Raw genomic sequence first — 18503 nt, 5'->3', positions numbered from 1 at the left:
ATAGATAGATAGATAGATAGATAGATAGATAGATAGATAGATGTTTCACTGGTTTTGTTTCTCTAGAACACCTGGCCTAAGACAGTTATCCTGGTCAGATCTGCTCATTTTATGGAGACTAAAGCCCAGATACTACCATCTGTCTGTCAGTTCATCTTACTGAGCGGCTTTCAGGTTGCTATGAGCCTGGAAGCTACTGCTGCCGCTGCATGCCATCAAGTCAGTCCAACTCATTTATAGGCTGTATAGAGTTTTCAAGCCTATAAATCTGTACGGGAACAGAAAACCTTATCTTTCTCCCATGGAGTGCCTGGTGGATTTGAGCTGCTGACCTTGTGGTTAACATCCCAACATGTAGCCTACTGTGCTACCAGGGCACTGTGGAAGCTATGCCACCAGTATTTCAAATACCAGGACCGTCACCCGTGGTGGACAGGTTTAGGTGGAACTTCCAAAAGAAAGGCCTAAATGGAGACCTACTTCCAAAAATCAGCCAATGAATATCCTATAGATTCTCAACAGAATATTGCCCACTATAGTCCCCTAGACTGGAAGGTGCTTGTGAAGATGGTACAGGAACTGGACAATGTTGTTCTGCTATGCATAAGAGCAGCATGAATCAGAGCACGTCAGTGATAACTAACAACAAGGCTCAGACAGGTCCATGCTCAGGCTCCTCAGTCAGCTGGAGACAGGACAGGGCCTGGCCCCCACTTTCTCCTGCCTCCTTATCTTTCCCTTTTCATTCTTGCATTGATTGGAAAGAGTTTCTCCTTTTCTTCAGTACTTGCTTCTCCTTGAGTGCTCTCAATGTCATCTCAGACGTTCAGTTCCTCCTAATCTTCACATCTCACTTTCCATCTGCTTGGAAAATTTCGTTACTCTGGAGAGTTTTGAGTTTGCTATTGAGTTTACTATTTAAAGTACCGCCAGGTAGTCTTACTGGCTTGTGAGCAGGTATCTAAGATGCAACTATTGGTGTCTCCCAACATGAGCAAAGAAGACTGAAGAAAATCCAAAGCACAGGGAAGCAATTAGTCCTAAGGACTAATGGACCATGGGAACCTCAGTCTCTGCTATCCTGAGACCAAAAGAACTAAAGATAGTGCCTGGCTAGCTCTAGCAATGGTTCTGATCCGAATCACAACAGAAGATCACAGAGAGAGTAGAAGAAAAGTGTGGAACAAAATTCAAAATCATAGAACAACCAGACTTACTGACCTGAAAGAGGTTGGTGGGACCCACCAAGACTATGACCCTTGGACACCCTTCAGACTTGGAACTGAACACACCCCTGGGAATCAACTTTCAACCAAACAATACACAGGCCTATAAGACAAAGAGTAATGTCAGGGAGGAACACACTCCTCAGAATAATCAACCATATGAAACTAAAGGGACAATGTTTGCCCAAAAATAAAACTTAGAAGGCATCAAGGGACGGGAAAGAAGGGTGAATGGAAATGGGAAACACAGGGTGGAAGTGTGAAGAATACTGTTACATTGTGGGGACTGTAATTAATGTAATGAAACAAGATGCATATAAATTGTTGAATGGAATATTATTTTGCTTTGTAAACTTTCACTCAAACCACAGTAAAAAGTCATTAAAAACAAAAATAAAAAACGCTTCCAGGTGTTTACATCAATATTCAATGCAGCACTATTCACAATAGTCCCAACGTGAAAATAACCCAGGTTCCCATGAACAGGTTAATGGATAAACCTATGTGGAATATACATACAATGGAGTAGTAGTCAACTATAAAAAGAGATAAAGTTTTGATACATGCCACCATATGGATGAACCTTGAAAGCATGTGAAGTCATACACAACAGGACATATTGTGTATGATCCCACTTAGATGAACTTTCTAGAATAGGCAACTCCATCTAGACCAAAGACTAGAGCTTTGGGGACGGGAAAGATGAGTTTAAAAAAAACCTTTAGGAATATAGCAAGGTAAGGTGTCTTGAGCTAAACATTGTCATGATAGAATTTCAGGAATTAAGAAGCAAGTTCATTAAAAATAAAAGATCCTCTTGGGTGTCTTAGAATTATGTCATCTAAGGCTCTCCTTATTCTTCACAGCCAAATATTGTTTTTCTAGAATTGGGTATTTGGACAATATTTAAATCAGCATGAAATCATCCTTTTTCTTTCTCTCGTTCTTTTTCCCTCTTTCTCTCTCTCTTTCTCTTGTGAGAATCAGGAAACTGAAGCCCAGATGGGGTTCAACACAAAGTTTGACTTTGTGTCAAATGGGTGCTGGAGGGAGGATTTGAACCCAGGTCACTACCTCACACTGCTGCTTCCCCTGTGAGTGAGTGTCAGAGATACCTGGTAGGTTGCATTGCTGCCACTAGCAAGCCTGCTTTTAGAATCCAGGTGGGTTTTGCCTTCCTGGTCCACTCACTCAGATATCATGGATATTGATTTGTTTGCTGTAAATGCAGATAAATATGGTCTTGGGTGTGCCCTCAAGAAATTCACAGAAATCAACCCAGGCAAAAATGCTGTGCTGACTAACTGGTATCTGAAGCTCCCCAAGAAGGCACTAATGCTGTCACGGAGACCTCCTTCTCTGGGGCTGTCACGGAGACCTTCCTGACACAAGGCTGCTAGGACCCAGACACTGGGGAGGTGGATTCAACTGTTCCCCTGCCGCCGCCTCCTGTGACTTACCAACATATCTGGTAATGAGGGCCCCACCTCAGTGGTATCTAAGATTATGGGGACAGGGCAATCTTGGTCTCTGAGCTACAGACGAACCTCTGACAGGATCTTTATGTGCATAAGGATGAGATGTGAGTGGTCTCTGACGGAGTAAATTGAATTTGGTATTTTGGAAATAAAGAGCCAGGCCTACTTAGTGCAGCCAGAGGGATCCAAACCATGCTGAAGAGATGTCTCTAGTGTCATACCACAGGGTTTGGACCTCGGTCATGTCATGTCCAGTGTTTGCTTTAATCTGTCATATACGGGAATACAGAAGGCAGCTTCATGGAGTGATTGAGAACAAAGACTTTGAAATGAGACGGGGTGATGTTGGAATCTCAACTTTGCCACTTGGCTGTGTGATACTGGGGAAATTACTTAACTTCTCTGGACTTCTGTTTCCTCCTTTATTGGCTTGTATGAATTAAATAATAAAATGTATCTGGCTTACCCACAGTAAGCAATCAATAAATGGTGTGGTTGATGTTTTGCCATCATGAATAAAAAGGAGTTGGGAGCAAAAGCTACTATGATACTTTCACAAATCAAGAGCCCCAAATCATCAGGTTACTAGAACTAATGGAACAGCCCCGTACTTAGTCCTAAAGAATCAATTGCACATGTACAAAATAAGAATGTCTGGCTTGTGCTTTAGGACTTTGGGTTTGGGCTGATGGAAGCTGGTGATGGGACAACCATAAACACACAAACCCTTTAGAGTGGATTTCAATCGCCCTGCCCAGTCATACAGGAATATGGGAACCGGCCCACAGAATGGTTAGAAAAGATAGAGACTTGAACACAATGAGGAATGGCTAAGCAAGGTGGGGTTTCTGGGCTGGAAAGCCAGAGGCAGCAGAGGTTTGTAGGATGTCATGAAGTCACTGTCATGTTGAAGATGGTGTTGCCTGACTCCATGTGGTTCCAACAGAAACAAGTAGCCTCAATGAGGGGAAGCTGAGGGAAGAGACCCCTGGCAGTTGGGGCTCTCCAAAGATGGCCTGGGTAAACCATGAAAGGGGTGGGCTGTGACCACAGGCTGGACACTTGGCTTTGCCAAGGATGTTATAGAAAGGAGGAAGCAGCATCTCATTGCGGAACCAGCTGATTTTTGACATTTCTCCATGCCCTAGGATTCAGAACTGACTTTATATCATTCATCATAGAGAGACAGAGCCTTTTCCTGACATTAATTCTTGCCTCCTGCTTAAACTGTGTTACCACCTTGTTAAGAAGGCTGATTAGATTGGAATCGGTCACATGATAGAATTAATTTGTCTTGCCTTGGCGCCTCAAGACTCAGAGAATGAAACGCAAATCCCTGAAGGCCAATGCATGGATGGCTTTTAATCAGGCTGATAAAACTTCAGCCCTAGGAGGATTTAAAAGAAAGGAACATATTCCCAGGCAATTCAGCTAAGACCAGGCTCTGCTGATGTGATGGGGACCCATATTCTAAACTGTAGAGTATTGTTCTGCAAAACATAGAACTATAGGGCAGATTCCATCTGTACCCACGCTTTATACCCTGAATTGCATACACAGGTTGAGCTCACTGCCTGAGTTACCTCTGTGTTGCAGGGAACAGAGACTAGGATTTAGGTAAAGGGTACAGTGGATGTAGATTTTCATTTGAAAATACGAACAGTTCGAAATATGTATGGAGGACAAGACCAATTCCTAACAATATTCTGGGCCACCAAATGGTCCCCAGGAAGACTGACAAACACTAATAACTGAGCAGCCAGTGTGACGGCAGCTGGCCCAAAGGAGTCTGGGAAGGTTTCTTGTCAATCCAAATCATGTATGTTAGAGCAACACTGTGCCTCATAGGGTTTTCAATGGTTGGTTTTTCAGAAGAACTATATTGATGGGCCTTCCTTTTGAGGCATGTCTGGGTGGACTGGAATTGCCAACCTTTTAGTTAACAGTCAAGTGCTTACCCATTTGTACTACCTAGGAACTCTGAGCTGGCATAGAAGATAGGATCTCAGGAAGCTAGGATGTGTTTGAACAAGAATCCTCATTCTGTGAAAGCAGCTGTTATGTTTAGAGATGGCAGGCACCAAGAGCACATCTCTTCCCCCATCCTCTAATGAGGACCATGCCACATTTGCTGCTGGGTTTCTCCCCGCCCCCTACCCGTGGACCTTTCACTTACCATGCTGAGTGAGAGCTACCTTCCCCAGTAAAGCTTACTATAACGAAAAGGCCACATTTATCTAAAAATCCAGGATTTGCTTAAGACTGAACTAAAATGAGGAGCTCCTGCAGTGGGGGTCACTGACAGCTACTTTCCTCATTAAGCAGAGCATCTGGCCATCTCATTCCCAACTGTGTCCAAGAGGTAGATGAGCTTGACATCAATTTTGCTCGCTGCATATGTGATTTCCTAGGACCCTCTCACCATGTGAAGAGACATCGTCAGAACTGCAGCAAGGGATCGCCATGGAGGCCAGAGGAGGACTGGCTGAATCCCAGAGAAGTTCCTTCACCAGCCAGAGACCCGCCAGGTAACAGACCAGTCTCAGCCCTCACATTGGGTAAGGGATATGTGGCAGAAAGAAGACAGGTATGTCTTAGGAAGAAGTAGTGGGTGGGGATACGGTTAAAGAAAGAGGTGGGAGAAGAGCAGTCAGAAATCTATCAGTGAGCCAGTTCCTCTGGGATCAGGTGTTCTGAGCTCTGAACAGCCTAAAAAAAAAAAGACAAGAAAAATAACAACAAAAAACACCTTTCTCTTAAATTGTTTTTTATAGAAAATGATCTTTGAGGCACTTGCTTAATTCAGGAAGAATTCAGACCAGAGGCAGCTGTGGGAAACCATTAGGTAGATGGCAGACATTCTGAGAGGGGGTGTCTGAAACAGGTACACATCCAGACTCCACAACCCACTTGCTCCCTTGCAAAGGCATCTGAGAGATGAACCTAGTTTGTGAGCTCTATGTCCCTTCCGAAGACATCGGTATCCCTGCTTCAACAGCTGCACCATTTTATGGAGGTCATCTAGAAAACCCATGGAATAGTACCTACCCCTCAGGCTGCTGAGGGCTGCATCAGGGCAAGCAATGACAAGTTATGGATGCTTGGTGATGGAGGCTCATTGTTTCTTTCCACCAATCTTTTAGAAGGAGCTCTGGTAGCATAGTGCTTACGGGTCAGGTTGCTAATCTCAAGGTTAGCATTTGGGTTCCGTGGAAGAAGATGAGGCTTTCTGCGCCCATAAAGATTTAGAGCCTCAGAAACCTTATGCAGGGTCGCTATGAGTCAGAACTGACTCCACGACATATAACCATCACCAGTATTGAAGGGGCTCTGGTGGCACAATGTTGGGCTGCTAACTGAAAGGTCAGTGGTTCGAACCCATCAGCTATTTAGAGGGAGAAAGGTAAGGCAGTCTGCTTCCATAAAGATTTACAGCCTCAGAAACCATAGGAACCAGTTCTCTGTCCTGTAGGGTTGTTATGACCTTGGAAGGACTTGATGGCAGTGGATTTAGATTTTTTAATTTTTGCATAATTGTGTGTTATGCTTTTTTTTTTTTTTTTTACTTTTTACTTAAGAGTATTACCAAACATAGTATTTATTTATCCTTTGTTTTTACACCGTATTGGATACAGAACATATCCTCATTGAACTCTTCTAAGACTGGGCATTAGGAGCTCTGGTAGCATAGTAGTTACAAATTGAGCTGTGAACTGCAAGGTCAGCAGTTCGAAACTACCAGTTGTCCCATGGGAGAAAGATGAGGCTTTCTGCTCCCGTAAAGATTTGCAGCCTCGGAAACCCTGTACAGGGTCGCTATGAGTCGGAACCGACTCCACGACACATAACCACCACCACCACAAGACTGGGCATTGGGATGGTTTCCTGTATTTTTGTTTTACTAATAAAATGCTTTCTTGACATTGTTTGGTTGCAAGGAAGAGAATGGGAGGGGGGTGGGGAGCGGGTCATGGAGGTGGTGTAAGCTAAAGATACAAGGAACCAGTGGCTGAGGCAGCTGCCTTCTCTATCTCACTTTTTGGTAGTGTTTCATGGTCTTTGGGCTTTTTTCCTGCATGTCTCCTATTTTTCTCTGTGTTTCTCTGCTGACACATCTGCAAACATAGACTGAAAATGGCCTTCATCATATAGTCTTTGAGTTGAGACAGCTGCTCCCATCTTGAAGTAGCTCTTAGTTCAGAATCTGAGTGACCAAGTGAGAACCTGTATGGCTCCTGGCCAGCCAATGAACTGTCTTTCTGTAGGTCAGCTGACCATCTGGTCCCTGTTGGCTGAGACTAGAGGCAGGAGTATGAACTTGTTGCATCCTTTCAGCAGATGGAGGGTGTGGGTGTGGGGAATACTGTTGGGTTGTTGTAGTTAGATGCCATAAGTAGTATCTGTATCCACCTCATGATGACCTCAAGTGTTACATAGTAAAAGTGCTCCACAGTCTTTTCTTGGCTGCAACATTAACAGAAGCAGATTGTTAGACCAATCTTGTGTGGTACCTCAGGATAGGTTCAAGTCACCAACCTTAGGGGTCAAGCATAAATTGTTTGTGTCACCCAGGGACTATTGGGCTGGGCAGGCACCTAAAAATACGTCTACAGCAGCAGCTACACACGTCACTGTGCACAGGATGTTTTCTTGCTTTGATTTATCTGCTCAAACTAAGGTGACAAGAGTTTGAGGAACTCAAACCAGGTATGAGGAAAGTCGCTGTCAGTGATCCCCTTGCAGGAGCTCCTCAGTTCAGTGTTATCTCAAACAAATCCTGGCTTTTTGGATAAATGTGGCCTTTTCTTTATTGTAAGCTTTACTGGGGAAGGTAGCTCCCATCCAGCATGGTAAGTGAAAGGTCCACAGGTAGAGGAAAGGGAGCAACCCACATGACTTGGCTCCATGCTGCTTCTAACTAGGTCCACTGTCAGTAGGCCCCAAATCAGGGAAACCAAAATAAGAGAAACAGAAGTGGGTCTCTCTCTGGCAGAGATGGGGAGGCAGAAGTAAAAGGGTGAGGGAAGGTTTCTTGTGAGAAAGCTTGAGCTGAGACAAGCTCTAGGACTAGGACTGCCTGGTCTGAGGTACTTGAGCCCATGACAAACCCCCATGGGGTCTACTCCAGAGAGGGAAGTTGCGGAGAAACTTCTACACAAATCTGGGAAGGAAACTAGAGTTTGTATGAAACGTTATTAATAAAGACAGGTAAAAGAATCTAAGCTGTTTCCTTCAATCTTGCTCTAGATTTTATCATCATCTGAAAACAGTAGCTCTTCACTATTACTATGCTTATCAGTAATAATAAAGAGCATTACATTGGGCAAAGAGGATAATGATGAGAAATATTTACTACTCACCCGTTTGAAGGATCATTCCTTTGGAAGAATCCAGGTATTGCACGGATGAAGTCAGAGTAAATACATTATCCCTGGGTGTGCTGAGGGGGGCTGGTGGCACAGTGGATTAAGCATTTGGAGTGTTAACCATCCTGTGCCTCTACAGCAGTAGATAGCTCACTGCCCATACATCCTTCATGGCGTGTTCATCCCATCTATGAGGCTGTCTGCTCCCATAGAAATTCACAGCTTTGAAAACCCAGTCTACTCTGCCCTACAGGGTCACTATAAGCTGGTGACAGTTGGTTGTTTTAGTGTCCTGAAGGTGGTAGACAGAGAAAAGAAAAAGCCACCCTTCACTCCCTCTTCCCTCTTCTTTTACAAACAGTTAAGGTGCTGGGCTGCTAACTTGGAGGTTGGAGATAACCCAGAGATGCCCCAGGAGAACGGGCTAGCAGTGAACTGAAAAACCAACCATTGAAAAGCCCATGGGGGCCCAACTGTACTCTGGCACACATGGGGTTGACAGGAATCAGATTTAATTGGAAACTATGTGTTTCCCAAGCAGAGTAGGAGTTACACCCAGTACCCACATCCTGATGGTCATCTCTGCTTCTGCCCCATCTCCACAACTAGAGAAGTTTCCTTGTCCTTACTCTTCACACTCACTGTCTGTCGGTTGCACTTCCAGGTTATCAAGACTCATCATCTCGCTGCAAGCATGGGCAGCCAGGCACTTACACCATGGGGACCAGACACCTGACTCTTTTCTGGACCGTTTCCAGGGAGGTGAGCTCAAGGAGGTGTCCAGCCAAGAAAGCAATGTCCAATGCAATGTGGGCAGCCAGGAGCCACCAGGTGGAGACGAAGGGTAAGAAACCAAATAGGAGGAGGAGGTATTTGCACAAGATGGGGCAGGAAACACTTGGCTTTGCTGGTTCAGCTCTGATTCTCCAGGTGGCTGGGGCAGAGAGGTGGGAGGGACTGGAGTGCTTTCCTTGTGAGCTGTTTGTCGTTGGGAAACACTGCATGCTGTGACCTGCACACAGCCTTCCTCCCTCAGGCTCCAAGAAGCCCTACTGGAGAAGAAACTCTTTAAACAGAGTCTCTAACTTAATTGATCCCTTCTTAGGACCTTCTGGAATTGCTGTTCTGAGAAATGCATCTGGGAACCCTGGCATACCAGCCCCTCTCCATCAAAGGATCCTCACCCCGTGACTCACCTTGTATACACAAGCTTCAGGGGGCACCTAAGTGGTACCCACACTTTTATGCACAGTTGTCGACCCATTTTTCTGGGAAGAGGTCTGAAGCTTGGTCGGATCTCTCAAGGGGAAAAAAATCTGATCCAAATCAGTTTAAATGGTTATGCAGGAGAGCAATTGGTAAGGGAGTGGACGGTGTGGGGAGACTGCTTGTTTGCTTGTTTTTGTTTTTAGCAAGGTCTGCAGTACAAGGGCTGCTTAGTGTCTTCCTGCATGGCTCACTGCCGAGACTGAAGACTGTGGTGGGTACTGTCTGGCACAGATGTCAGTACCTGCGGGACTGGTACCGTCTACATTCAGACACACTCACATAAACACACTCACACAATCTCATACCCACATACACACTCACAATCTCACACACACACTTACACAACCTCACAGACACACTCACAATCTCACACATACACATTCACAATTTCTCACACACTTATACACACACAATCTCGCACATATACACACTCACAGTTTCTCCCACAGTTATACACACAATCACGTACATGCATACACACACAATTTCACACAACATACAAACTCACACAGCATACACACGCAATCTCACATACATACAAAATCTCACACTCACACAATCTCACACACATACACACACAATCACACAGTACACGCACATACACACAGTCTCATACACACTCACAGTTTCTCACACAGTTATACTCACAATCTCACACACACACAGTCTCACACACACACAATCTCACACACACAATCTCACATACACACTCGCACACTCACACGTACACTCACACAATCTCACACACATACACACTCAGTCTCACACACACATACACACTCGCACACTCACACGTACACTCACACAATCTCACACACATACATACTCAGTCTCACACACATACACACTCGCACAATTACACACACGTACACACTCACAATCTCACACACACACACAGTGTCACACAACATACTCACACTCTCACACACATACACACTTGCACACACAATATCACACAACATACACTCACAACCACACATATACACACTCACAAGCTCATACATACACACTCACACGTCACACATACACACTCACACAATCTCATACAACATACACACTCTCAGACTCTCACACAGATACACAATCTCACATATACATGCATACTCACACAGTCTCACACTTAAATTCACACACTGACACACTCACAAAATACAACACTCACACTGTCACACACCCCTTAGACGCACACACTCTCACTCACACACAACAGACACACAGCCTCTCTCACACAGTTGTCTCCCCTGTGAGTGGTATGGGGAGAGACCACTGGGCCACGACAGATCAAACCAATTGTCCCTGAGCAGGATCCCTTTAGGATGCTTGGGGCAATCCTGAGAGGAGACGAGGTAAGACAGGGAGTGAGGGGAAGCTTACCACAGCAAGTTGACTCCTGCTTTCTGAAAAAGAAGGTTGAAAATAACTTGGTTGAGTCCCTCTAGGTCGTGCCAAAATTTATAAGATGTAAAGGTGAAAACAAGTATGTTTTCTGTAAACCAGAAGGTCCCTGTGTAATTTGCTAGAGAAAATGCCTTCTGTGTTTGCATCGAATTAGAAGAAGGGCTCAGATTTGGGTTTCTCCACCAGGGCCTCTAAGTTCTTCCTGGGCAAAGGAAGGTCATGGGGTCACAGGAGACACATGATGGATCTCCATGGAGCTTTCACGTTAGTTCTATAATTGTTTGTGTGCGCAGTGTGTGGGTGATAACATTACGTTACGCAATAGATTGTACAATGTGCAATTATGCGTAAGATCAAATATGAGGTTTTCAAGAAACTTCTCGGTAGTAGTCCACATGAGTAGGAGGCCCACTTTCAGTCTTCTGTCCTGGGGAATGGTATGAGAATGATGACTGAGAGGTAAGACCCCTGTAGAGCATTCTTAAGCATATGTTTTCACATAAGCTTGAATTGCAAACCCTTCAGGCACACTGGGCTATGAAAAGGAAACCTGAGAGGGCCTGTAGGCGTGTTCTTGGTTCCCAGGCTGGATACTGACCATGATACATGCAGGACTATCCCAGAGTCCCAGGACCATATAATATACCCCAGATTGTGAGTGAGATCAGCGTCTTCTTCACTGCTGTGCCAGAAAGACAGGGAGATGGCAGATGAGGAAGGAGAAAACATGGAGGAGGAAAAAGGAGAAAGAAGGCGGAGAAAAGGAAAAAGAGACTTAGTCAGACATTCCAGAACTTTCCAGCCTGACTGTTTCAGTTCCTTTTAGGCAAACAGAGACTTCCTTGGTTTAATAAAATTCTTTACTATTGTTGTTGTTGTTGTTAAGTGCCATCGTGTTGGTTCCGACCCATAGTGACCCTGGATAGGGTTGCCGAGGAGCAACTCTATAGTCATACTTTAGTGTGGATGAATATTTGATACTTTACCCACTTTAAAATGTGACAAGAGGAGCAGAGAATTGAACCAGGACCACATCAGAATAAGATTCGACTGGTGTGGTGCTGTGGGTTAATGCACCAGACTGCAGAGCCGTTTGAACTGCAAGGCGGCAGTTCAAGCTTACCAGCTGCTCCTCAGAAACCCTATACAGGATCACTATGGGTCAAATTTGACTCAACAACACTGAACAACATGCCACAGATACCTGGAAGGTTCCAGGTGGATAGGTACAGTATGATGCTGTGGGATAATAGGTGATCAATCCGGAAGGCTTTCTTGGCAAGGAAGATTTTGGATTGTTTGAGGCAAAGTCTTACCTGCGAAGTGTCTGCAGAAGGCTGGGTCCCTGTGTAAACGTTGAGCTGCTCTGTCAAGGTTTGGTCTTGTGTGATCCTGGAACAGAAATGTAACAAAGTCCTGGCCACTACACTCCATGGGGCTGTACTGCTACTCCATCAACACATTAAAGCAGTTTTGGTGTCTCAGGAATTTACAGATGATCAGAACGTCACCGATGGGAAGAGAGAGACTTGGGCAGGGCAAGTAGAAGTAGCCAACAAGACACTAAGGGAGATGGTTGGCATTGTAGAGAGGCACTTTGCGAGTCAGCCAGGTGTCATCAGTCACTGACTTCAGGTACCATGGTCTTCTAAAAGTGGGTTTGCAGTGGCCACAGACAGGCAAGTGTTTCTACTTCTGTGAGTTCAGATTCCTCAAAGCTGCGTTCTGTCTACCTCCCTGCAGTGATTGGCCCCTGACCAGAAACAGTGCCAGCAACTGCAACAACATGAGGAAGGAGTGAGTACTTACGTTATGAGCAGAGCCCAGCTCTTCTTCCCCTGCCCCAAAGGCTAACCCCCTGTATGTAGAAGCCCCCAGTTTGTCTCCCTCCTTACATGCTCCTGCTTTTCACTCTTCCTAAATACCAGTAGGCCGTTCTGGAATCCTGGTTCTCTAATTGGAAAACCCAGCCCTGTGGACAAGTGGGGGACAGATGGCTGTGTGGAGCTCTATGACTCTCATTTACTTCATCCATAAAGCAACGGGAATTCAACTGGAGAAACATCTCATTCTTTAACATCCTGTTGTTGTTATGTACCATCGAGTCAGCACTGACTCATAGCAACCCCATGCAAAACAGAACGAAATGCTGCCCAGTCTTGAGTCAACCTCACAATTGTTTCCATGCTTGAGCCCATTGATGCTACCACTTTGACAATCATTCTCACTGGGGCTCTTCCTCTTTTTCTCTGGCCCTCCACCTTACCAAACATGGTATCTTTCTCCAGAGACTGGTCCTGCCTGACAAAATGTGCAAAGTATGAGAGACGAAGTTTGGCCATCTTGGCCTCCAAGGAGCACTCTGGCTGCACTTCTTCCAACTCAGATCTGTTGGTTCTTTGGGCAGCTCATGGCACTTTCAATATTCTCCTCCAACACAGTAACTCAAAAGCATCAATTCTTCTACAATCTTCCTTATTCACTGTCCAGCTTTCGCATGCATATGAGATTATTGAAAATACCATGGCTTGGGATCAGGTGCCCCTTAGTCCTCAAGCTAACGTCTTTGCTCTTCAACACTTTAAAAAGGTCTTGTGCAGCAGATTTGCCTAATGCAATATGTCATTTGATTTCTTAGCTGCTGCTTCCATAAGTTTTGATGGTTGATTCAAGAAGAATGAAGTCCTTGACAACTTCAATCCATTGATAAGAATGTTGTTTATTGGTCCAGTGGTGAGGATTTTTGTTTTCTTTACATTGAGATGCAATCCATACTAAAGGCTGTGCTCTTTTATCTTCATCAGTAAATATTTAAAGTCCTCTTCACTTTCAGCAAGCAAGGTTGTATCATCTGCATATCGCAGGTTGTTAATGAGTCTTCCTCCAATCCTGATGCCACATTTTTCTTCATATAACCCAACTTCTTAGATTATTTGCTCAGCATACAGGTTGAATAAGTATGGTGAAAGAATACAACCCTGTCGCACAACTTTCTTAATTTTAAACCATCCGGTGTACCCATGTTCTGTTCGAACAATTGCCTCTTGGTCCATGTACAGATTCCTCATGAGCACAATTAAGTGTTCTAGAATACTCATACTTCTCAATGTTGTCCATAGCTTGTCATGATCCACACAATCGAAAGCCTTTGCATAGTCAATAAAGCACAGGTAAACATCTTTCTGGTATTCTCTGCTTTCAGCCAAGATCCATCAGATATCAGCAATGATATTCCTCATTCCCCATCCTCTTCTGAATCCGACTGGAACCTCTGGAAGTGCTCTGTAAATATATGCTTGCAGCCGTTTCTGTATTACCTTTAGTAAAACTTTATTCGCATGGGATATCAAAGATATTGTCTTATGATATCCACATTCCATTGGGTCATCTCTCTTGGGAATGGGCACAAATACGATCTTTTCCAATCAGTTGGCCAGATAGTTGTCTTCCAAATTTCTTGGCATAGAAGAGTGAATGCCTCCTGTGCTGCATCACTTTCTTGAAAGATTTCCATTTTTATTCCATCAATTCCTTGTGCATTGTTTTTCGCCAATTCCTTCAGTGTACCTGGGACTTCTTCCTTCAGTACTATTGGCTCTTGATCATATGCTATGGCTTGAAACGGTTGAACATCAACCATTTCCTTTTGGTACAGTGACTGTGTATTCCTTCTATCTTCCTCCCTCTTTTTTTTTTTTTCCTGTTTCAGAACACTTTATTCATCATTTTGGGACTGCTTCTGAATTTTTAAGGTTAAGAATAAAAAAGAATTTTAATAAAGCCATATAAATATATACTGAAGTTATTTCATTTTGTATGAAGAAATACAGGTAAAATGAGCACTAATTATTTATAAAACCAAAGTATTTCATGGCAGACATCTTAAATATATCAAAAGCACTAAAATTTCTAAGCAATAAGATCATATAGCTAGTTCAATACTCTTGATAATTAGCTTAGAATCTGTTTCCATGCTTGCTTCTTGAGCTTCTTCTACCTCCAAGAGCTTTTCATAATTTTTCAGTGTTTGCTGAAGTTCATAGATGGTACTACAAAGAATATGACACTGTTTCCGTCTCAATTCCAGCTTATCTTCAACACTTTAATATGTGAAAGACACTCTTATTCTTTTCTTAGAGCATCTAGTTCCTTTAATGTCTCGTGCCTGTCTAGATGATGCAGAATTACTTTTGCTAAAGCATCGTATTCTTGGAAATTTTTTCGTTTTCATTTTATTTGAAGAATTTGCTTTTTGCACTCAGCAATTTTTTCATGTGCTCCAGCGATGCTACATTTGAGATTCATATCATATACCAGCAAGGTTTTGCCCATTGACGATTCACGTAGTGACAATTGGTATTAATTGTATCCCGCTTCTTAAAGGGATCCAGAGCTGCAGCATTTAATGAAACTCTTCCTTAACAGGTTAATTCTTCGATCATCTCCAGCATCATCCCCATCAATTAGCAGATGTTTCCATATGACTTCGTCATCAGTCATGGCTCCCATGGCCCTTCCATCTTCTTTTGATCATTCTTTCTGCATCATTCAATAATTTACCCAGAGAATCCTTCAATAACAAAAGTCGAGGCTTGAATTTTTTCCTCAGTTCCCCCAGCTTGAGAAATGCTAAACACGTTCTTCCTTTTTGGTTTTCTGACTCCAGATCTTTGCACATTTTGTTGTAATATTTGACTGAGTCTTCTCGAGCTGACTTTTGAAATTTTCTGGTCAGCTCTTGTACCTCCTCATTTCTTCCATTTGCTTTAGCATCTCTATGCTGGAGAGCAAGTTTCAGAGTCTCTTCTGACATCCATTTTGATCTTTTCCTTCTTTCTTGTCTTCTTAATGAATTTTTGCTTTCTTCATGTATGATGTTCTTGATGTCATCCCACAACTCTTCTGGTCTTCGGTTTTTAGTGTTTAATGTATCAAATCTGTTCTTCAGATGATCTCTAAATTCAGGTGGGATATATTCAAGGTCATATTTTGGCTCTCATGAACTTGTTTTCATTTTCTTCAGCTTCAGTCTGAATTTGCATGTGAGCAATTGATGGTCTGTTCCACAATCTGCTCCTGGCCTTGTTTTGACTTGTTTTCCACCATCTCTTTCCACAGATATAGTCAACTTGATTTCTGTGTATTCCATCTGTTGAGGTCCACATGTATAGTTGTCTCTTACACTGTTTAAAGAAGGTATTTGAAATGAACAAATCATTGATTTTGTAAAATTCTATCATGTGTTCTCCAACATCATTTCTATCACCAAGGCCATATTTTCCAACTACTGATCCTTCCTCTTTGCTCCCAACCTTTGCATTCTAATCACCAGTAATGATCAGTACATCTTGATTGCATGTTTGATCAATTTCATATTGAAGCAGTTGGTAGAATTCTTCTATTTCATCCTCACTTGCTTTAGGGGTTGGTGCGTAAATTTGAATAATAGTGGTATTAACTCATATTAACATCCTAGCTCTGTATATATTTGAGGGTGCAAACTTGGAATTTCTTTACAGAGCAGTGGATATTCTCCTTCATGATGAAAATGCATTTTCTGCTCTTGAACTTCAAGCTCCTGTGCATCATGAAATGCCTTTATCTTCAGGCCAATTTTGAGGATAACTTCAGGGCAGTGGAAAGAGAAAGTGTCAATGTTTCCAATGGATAGCCTCTTGAAATGGTGATCTGCTATAATTCCTTTTTCTATCACCAAAAGCTGAGCTAGCAGGAGCAGGTTGATGAGTGATTCTGGCAAGTACTACTCAAGAGCCCAGGGAGTGTGTGTGCATGTGCGCAGGCATGAGCCTTACCCATGTGTACATGTGCATCCAGCTTCCACACCTCTTTATGGACGATCTTGCCAAGGACAGGGATGGAACATGGAGATATTGTAGATGGGGGTGGGGTGGGGGTGGGGAATCTGCAGATGTTGGAGATCAGGGGGGAAATCATTAATGTGGGCAAGAAATGCCAATTTCTTCTCATTAAAAGGAAAATATACTAACACTTTTGCTTATTAATTCCCTCTTTGTTCCTCCAAACATTTATCTCTTTCCTTCCATGAACCTTGTTTATATTTTATTTTGCATATGTTGTATCATATCAAATCTAGAGACTCAATTTCCTGCCATCAAGAAAAGTTCAATCATTTCATCTGCAAAACCATGGCTATTGTGATATGTGCTTAGTTAATGCCAGTTTTGCTAGTAAGGACCCGGGAAACCCTGATACATGAAGTTATCAGTCAGGGAAATGATCCGGCAGTAGGACCATGGGCTAAGATCCTTTGTACCTGGGTTAAGGGAGGGTTAGGGGAGATGAGTAAGGCATGAGGGCGTGGCATATCTTAGTTAGCTACTGCTGCTATAACAGAAATAACACAAATGGATAGTTTTAATAAACAGAAGCCAGTTTTCTCTCAGTTTAGGAAGCTGAAAGTTCAAATTCAGGGTGCTGATTTTAGCAGAAGGCTTTCCCTCTCTGTTGGCTCTTGTCTGAGCTGCTTCTGGGTGATTTCATGTAACTTGGCATCTCTTTTCCCCCATCTCTGTATGCTCGCTTGCATTTAATTTCTCTTAGTCCTGGAAGCATAGTGGATTACAAACTGGGCTGCTAACCACAAGGTCAGCAGTTTGACTCTACCAGCTGCTCCAAGGAAGAAAGATGAGGTTTACTGCTCTCATAAGGATTTATAGACTCAGAAACCTTATACAGAGTCAGAAGTAACTCCATGGTACACAACCACAACCACCACCAGTCCTGGTTACATGCTGTAGAGTAAGCACTGGGCTGCCACCCTAATCGTTAGCGGTTCCAGCTCACCACTCCTCAGAAACCTTATACAGGGTTGCTATAAGTCTGAACCAACTCAATGGCACTTAAAAACGTATCTCAAAAGAGGAGTCCTTCCCCTGAGCAAGCCCCCTTCCAAGACTAAGACTTAATGGGAATACACGTGCTGATTGGTGACCATGTCCGTCTCCAATAAGGGGAAGTGAGGGAAAAACAACAATGAAGCTCCAAGCTAAGCCTTACAACGTTCAATAGACTCGTGTGAACCCGGGTGGAGACCTGGTTGGCCAGCAATGTGGCAAGACCTGGGGACTCTTGGGCCCAAAGTCAGTGACATAGCCACAGAGGACTAGAGTGGAGAGTGGAGCGTCCAGCTGATAAGAAGAGAGGGTATATGCACAAGAACACCCACACTTGCAGATAATACCCACTTGACCTGGCTTCAATGACTGGATCATCAGTGCTCAACTAGAAGAAGAAAGAAGAGGAAAAAAAGAGTAATCTGATACAATTTCATGAACTTGACCTACACCTATGGATGCAGTAGCTCAGAAGAGGGAACAAATCTTTACAGCAAGGATCATCCCCACTCCTTCCACACATGGAGAGGACAGGGATGGGCAACTTGGACATTGGCTACCCAAAATGGGGGGTGGGGGCTACAAAGGCAAGAAGTAACTGGCTTATAAGCTTTCAAGAGGGAACCTAGATCCAGAGGGTGTGGAGGAAGGTAGAATCTCCACTGAGTAGTAGCCATTCTGTCTAGGCAGGGCTGATGAAATGAAATGAGAATGGGTCTCTTGTGACACAATAGTGAATAATTATTATCAGGACTTCTTGTGAGGGTTGGAAATGTAAAGGTAGATGTTTTGTAGCAAGGAGGGGAGTGATTGACTTTTCAATCTAGGAGCGGAGGTCCCTGGGACCATCAAGGTAAAAAAGCGGAGAGCGGGACCCTACTCAGAGAAGCA

General features: G+C 43.6%; 1 protein-coding gene and 1 pseudogene across 2 annotated transcripts in view; one reads left to right on the top strand and one right to left on the bottom strand.

The window, feature by feature from the left end:
- CNGA3 (cyclic nucleotide gated channel alpha 3) overlaps window positions 1–18503 on the top strand; it is a 41561-nt gene that overhangs the window by 7770 nt on the left and 15288 nt on the right. Inside the window, exons 2-4 of one of the 2 annotated variants that reach the window (XM_006870761.1) lie at window positions 5116–5232; window positions 8735–8914; window positions 18005–18029. In XM_006870761.1, coding sequence (XP_006870823.1) covers window positions 5116–5232; window positions 8735–8914; window positions 18005–18029 — 322 coding nt within the window. The remainder of the gene's footprint in view (window positions 1–5115; window positions 5233–8734; window positions 8915–18004; window positions 18030–18503) is intronic. The other variant, XM_006870760.1, reaches the window with a different exon arrangement.
- Window positions 14660–15246, bottom strand: LOC102812440 (annotated as a pseudogene).

The sequence above is a fragment of the Chrysochloris asiatica genome, unplaced genomic scaffold (genome assembly GCF_000296735.1).
Source record: "Chrysochloris asiatica unplaced genomic scaffold, ChrAsi1.0 scaffold00150, whole genome shotgun sequence".
NCBI lineage: Eukaryota > Metazoa > Chordata > Mammalia > Afrosoricida > Chrysochloridae > Chrysochloris > Chrysochloris asiatica.
This window is presented reverse-complemented; position numbering and strand designations above follow the sequence as displayed.